Source organism: Littorina saxatilis, linkage group LG17 (genome assembly GCF_037325665.1).
Source record: "Littorina saxatilis isolate snail1 linkage group LG17, US_GU_Lsax_2.0, whole genome shotgun sequence".
In the NCBI taxonomy this organism is placed as follows: Eukaryota; Metazoa; Mollusca; class Gastropoda; order Littorinimorpha; family Littorinidae; genus Littorina; species Littorina saxatilis.
Window position 1 is genome coordinate 46,117,135 of NC_090261.1, and position 6,000 is coordinate 46,123,134.

The 6,000-nt window shown below is 40.7% G+C and overlaps 1 protein-coding gene across 2 annotated transcripts in view; it reads right to left on the minus strand.

Annotated features, from left to right (window-relative positions):
- The window catches only part of LOC138953432 (bifunctional glutamate/proline--tRNA ligase-like), a 29,675-nt gene extending 26,579 nt beyond the window's left edge, over positions 1-3,096 (minus strand). For both annotated transcript variants that reach the window (XM_070325241.1, XM_070325240.1), the window contains exons 1-2: positions 2,939-3,096; positions 188-275 (exon numbers count right to left, since the gene is read on the minus strand). In XM_070325241.1, coding sequence (XP_070181342.1) covers positions 188-275; positions 2,939-2,981 — 131 coding nt within the window. In that variant the 5' untranslated portion in view covers positions 2,982-3,096. The remainder of the gene's footprint in view (positions 1-187; positions 276-2,938) is intronic.
- Positions 3,097-6,000: the final 2,904 nt, after the last annotated feature.

Consider the following 6,000-nt stretch of genomic DNA (forward strand, 5'->3'; position numbering starts at 1 on the left):
CTTGGATTTGTTCAGCTTGAACTCAAATAAAAGAAAAGGCAATTATATCTATCATTTTTTAAAGTGCACAACTGAAAAACAAATTTGATTCAAAGCTCAACCAATTAATGACATATTAGATACAAACTTCAGCATTTTGTATTATATATATATATATATATATATATATATATATATATATACTTACTTGTTTGCTGAGAGAGAGTTGTCTGCCCCAAAAGACCAGTTGACAGCGCTGCCACTGATCTTCAAAAACTCTGCAGCCAAAGCTGCACCTGAAGCAAAAACACAAATGACTTTAAAGAACTGAGTGAAAGAACATTGATCATCATCTTTACTTGTTCTTTCAATGCAGATATGTAGGTGTTCATCTTCAAAAGCACTATATATAATATATATAGTACTTCCATAGAGATCGTTCAGTTGTGTCTTGGACAAAGGCAACAGAAATACCTAAAACAAGATTCCCATCAGATGTGCTTATTCAGTTATTGGGAACCCTGGTATTGTAATACAGTCGAACCCACTTAAAACGAACACGCTAGTTACGAATTTTGACTTATAACGTATTAGTTTTAAGTTCCCAACTGAATACCTCTTTCTTCATGCTTTAAAAAAATGCTTGAAACGAATTCTTTGTAACGAATTTATGCTTATAACGAGCACTTTTTGGATTCCCAAGCATGCATAATGTCTGTAATTTACTCACGCTTATGACGAAATCTTTAAACTCGTCCCGAGATCGACATATCATGGGAATTTGAGAAGTTTGAATACATGTGTCAAAGTCTTCCCTTGCGTCGACTGCTTGAACCATTGCTCAACCGATCACTGAATAAAGTTAAACTGATTACACTGTACTCACAAAACAATTTCAAATTTAGAATCAAAGTGATTGATAGTTCAGACACTGAACATGAATGACTGACTGACGTTTATTTCCTTCGCGAATACCAAAAACGAAACAATGTTTTGAACGGAAGCCATTGCCAAAAAATATAGATGCCAGAGTGGTTTCCCTTGGACAAGGGAAACCACACTCTCAACGTTTGCGTTCGCCGGTTCGCGATAGTTTATCAGTCAGTCAGTGCTTTCGATTTGGATTTGAACATCATGTTGCAACCAAGAAAAAAAAAACTAAATTGGCCAAGGTTTGCTACCCGTCGCCAAGGTAAGTGATTCCGGACAAATGACAGGAACACCGCGAATGTGGACAGTGTCAGTGTGTGTGTGTGTGACCAAAAACGTAACAACTGGATGACACATCTGTGTGCTCACTCTCACTCAAACTCAACAATCATCACTCAACATGAGACACACATGAACATGTAACTGAATATGTCACTTTATTGTCCAAACGTGAAGCAGCATGAAAGTTGCGAAAGAAACAAATTGAAACACCATAAAATGTACAAGACTTAAAAAAAAAAAAAAAAATCAATCAATTTTCTTAATACGAATTTTGGTTAAGACGAACTTTTTTTCCGATCCCCAGTGATTCGTCTTAAGCGAGTTCGACTGTATGTCTATTCTGCAGTGCCCCAGAATTTTAATTTTTTTAATCAGAGAAAAAAGCAGGGCGGGTTACAAAGGACGCAATACATTTGTTAGGCGCGTTTGATCGATCTGCGCAATCGCGCTGCGCGTTTGGTGGATCGATCAAACGCGCACACATCGATCGATGTGTGCGCGTTTGATCGATACAAAGAATACAAGACTCGTTAAAACGCGCAGCTCTTATATATACTTGCGCATTTGGACGATCCGTCTCACAAATCACAATACTACGCACACACACGTCTGCTGGCAATGACCGGAAGTTATGACCGGAAGTAGGCCTAGCTATAAGTGTCTAACTGACAACAAGAGAGAGAGAGACAGAGAGAGAGAAGAGAGAGCGATAGAGAGAGAGAGAGAGAAAAAACTGAGAGACTAAGAGAGAGAGAGAGACTGAGAGACTAAGAGAGAGAGAGAGAGAGAGAGAGAGACTGAGAGAGACTGTTTGAAAGATTGAGAGGCCTGACAACAAATAATCTTCAAAACTGATTTGAAAGATCGCTAGAAATTGAAACAAGTCAATCGAGAACAAAAATCTTTGCCCAAATATAATGTAGTTCTTCGTACCTGGCTTTGATGTTTTGGATTGGGGACAACTAACACATCGTTTAATCCCAATCCGGGCCGGAATGTTCATCAAGGAAAATTTCCTCTTCTTCACCCAATGTCGAAAATGGGGTTCCACCTTAGTATGGGGTTCTCTTAGGTTGTTCACAACCGTATTGAACTTTTCGCTTGACATCAAGCTTGATTTGGGACACATGCCTGATGTATCTGCCTCCACTTGCAGTGTGTGCCTAAACCTCTCCATCATGTATCAGTTAAACGAATGAAGAGAGAATGAAGCAATCAAGAGAGAATGAAGCAATCAAGAGAGAATGAAGCAATAAAACTAACTTGAGCCTATGTGAATAGAGCTCAGCAGTAATCAAAAACAACAAAAAAGGAGCTGAATTGTAATCAAAAACGTTGTTAGGGTATATTTCGGAACATTCCTGTATTTGAAACTTTTCACTTCCGGCGTGCGATGTGTGTGTGTGGTAGGGACTTACTTTGTGACAGATCGTCCAAATGCGCAAGTATAAGAGCTGCGCGTTTTAAATAACGATTCTTGTATTCTTTGCATCGATCAAACGCGCAAACATCGATCGATGTGTGCGCGTTTGATTGATCCACCAAACGCGCAGCGCGATCGCGCAGATCGATCAAACGCGCCTAACACATTCATTCCACTACAGACAAGCTGCTTATTCTGGAGTCTGTGATTACTCATACCGTCCAAATGTCTGCAGCTCAAGAAACTTGAAGCCATGCCAGAAACGTAAGAAGAGAACCTGAAATCATCAAAAATAATCCGAAGAAAACAAACAGTTATCCATACCAACTGCAGGTTTCTGCTGACTGATGGACACAATTAACGCCATCTTGTGTCGAAGGAACAGATCAACACGGGGAAGATCAGAAAAGTATCAGACAACGTCCCAGAACCGGCGAAAATAAGTACACGAGCTGTGGACGGCCTAGACCGGAAGTGATGAAACAAAGAGAAACTTAATTTGGAGTGCACTCCCCTGTCCTTTAAAAGGGGGGCATTTCAAAAGCTTTTCTGAGCACCTTCTTCACCACTGCTCAATTCTCTCTGGCAACAATGTCTCCAGTGACGTGTTTATAAAAATATACACAGAGAAAACCCCGATGGTGTAACCAAGAATTCGCTATATTTATATATAGATGTCAATGGTGTAATTGCAACGAAATTCAAACTGAGTTTCTGTCTTCTTGCATCATAGTTGATCAGAAGTGCATTCGTAGTACCCGATGAGTTTTTCATTGGATTGAAGTATACAAGGTGAAACTGGCATTTTGTTTGTTGGGACAAACTGACCTGTTTATTGCACAATAAACTGAAGTAGAGGTTTACTGTTGACTCAGTTCTGTCGCGGCTACTGAGTCAGCGTCGTCATCAGTTGTGACACTGATCAAAATATATATATGTATTTATCATCAGCCAGTTGTTTGGCTATCCATTTTTTGATGGGAACAACCGATATGTCTGGACTTTTGATTGAGTTATTATCGACAAAAGGCCGGATATTTAACACACCAAGCGCTTCATATCATGTCAAGAGATAAAAACGCGGTTTCGACCATCCCGGCCGAACACAAAGATGGAAATTTGTCTCATGGCACCACATCATCGCATCGCTCAGGGGGACACACAAAAAATAGCAATTAAAATGTATGATAATACACAGGGATTATACTTCATGAACCTTAGAACGACACATCAAGTTTCGGCACAGTTTGAGTTGGATGTTCCCGCACCATACACCACTGAGACAGGTGGCCAACAGGGTAGACGATATGCAGGTAAACTAAAGAGATGAAAGGCAGTTCTGGAAGGGGTGGGTTGGGCCTTTCTTCTACAACAAATAAACAACCAAACAAACAAACGAAATAACAAACCAAAGCCATCAGACACAATACAGTCACACACACTGGTACAAAATGGACACCTTATTCAAAAGTATGTAACAACTTAAGCACACTTTCGTCCCCCTTCTCCTACCTCCGTCATCTGTGACGTACTATATAGTCTAAGCAAAGAGCGCAACCATCACAGTCACTGATCACCATTCAATGGAGACTGAATGGGAAAGTACTGCAAAGAAAGGCCTTCCAAGTTCCCGGCACCCCCTTTATGCACAAAATTCGGCCGAAGTCGGGGGTAGGCATTTACTAGGTACTACATCCTAAGCCGGCAGGAACAGTTCCCCGTAAGAATGGCAACATCAGTTTAATCAGTTGGTATGAAAATGGTAAAGGAATGTGTTTTTGCACAAATTATCAATCACCCCCCTCTCTCTCTCTCTCTCTCTCTCTCTCTCTCTCTCTCTCTCTCTCTCCTCAGGTTTTTGTGTGAGAGTGTATGATGAAATCTAGATAACAAGAAGAGCAAACGCTCGATCGAGTCACTTTCGCAGTTCTGAATATTATATGAGGCATCAGATGGACAGGAAGAAATTGCTATTCACAACACAATGAGTCACGTTCACATAAAATTTGAGCCCGGTCACTTTTATAGTTTCCGAGAAAAGCCCAACGTTAAGTTGTGTGTTGCCGAACAGAAAAGGCTAGTTCCACTTCTCGTAGTTTACCGAAACTACGTGATTTGTGAGATGCGCACACCGCCGGAAACACGCCAATTCCCGTACGACTTCCGGCCGCCATAGCAGCTTCTCCAAAACCGGTCTTACTTTATCAGGTTAATCCTTCCTTTTAGGGTCCTTTTTTCCTAACTTGACTGATTTATTCCTTCGGTTAACCATTTGTTTTGACCTGCGGTAAGTGTATTTTCCTTATTTGTTGTCGCAAATGCTTAGAATTTGTTCGAACAATGGACAGCACTGAATCAGTGCCTGAAATCCAAATCCACGCGGATGAAGTGGATCAATTGTTAGACTTGCCTTGTTCAAGTCAAAAGGACAAACATGTGTCAAATGAAAAAGAAGGGAAGAAAAAGAATCAGAAAAAACCTCGGTTAGAGGCAGTGACCATTCCAATCGATTGGAATAACATGAAAAAACAAAACGAACGTATCCTAGCGCTGCTAGGTCAGGGCCAAGGCCAGACCGAAGGCGAATCGCCTGATGATCATGGTTCGAAGATGACACAAAGACAAAAGCGAAAAGCAGAGTCACAAGAATCTGGAGACGAATCTGATTCGTTCGAAGATTATGATGATCAAATAGAATCGATGATCAGAGTGAACGAAGGTGAAACTTGTGGTCAAACTTGTGGCACTAGTAATTCTGACACTGAAATGGCAGAAATAGAACAAGAGTTCGACAATGCTGAAAAGCTTGCACCAGAAATACCGGAAGGTATCGCGAAGCTGGTTGATGAGACCATGGCAAAAGGTCAAATTTCAGAAGAAAAAATGAAAGAAAAAATGAACAAGTATGCCAGACCTAAAAACTTGAAGGTTGTTGTTCCAAAGGTCAATCCGGAGATATGGTCAATACTTGACCGTGCAACAAGAGGTGCAGATTTGAAACTACAGCAGTATCAGAAAGCGCTGTGTACAGCGACCTATGCACTCACAAACATATGGCAAACCATACTGAAAAGTGAATCACCCGAAATTCGGGGACTCATGAAAGGTGTAGCAGATTCTATTGCACTTGTACAGAAAACAAACCATGATCTGTCAATCGACAGAAGGGGGAAAATTTCAAATGCTCAACTGAACAAAAAGTACAAAAAACTTGGTTCTGCTGAAGTTCCAATCACAGATATGTTGTTTGGCAATGACCTGAAAGCTGCATGTGCAAACATTGATACAACAGCTAGAATGGGCCTGGGTCTCAGTCAGTCAAGTGGAGTAAAAGGTCAAAAGTTTTTTCCACAAAACCCCTTTGCAAAAAACGATTGGAATTGGAG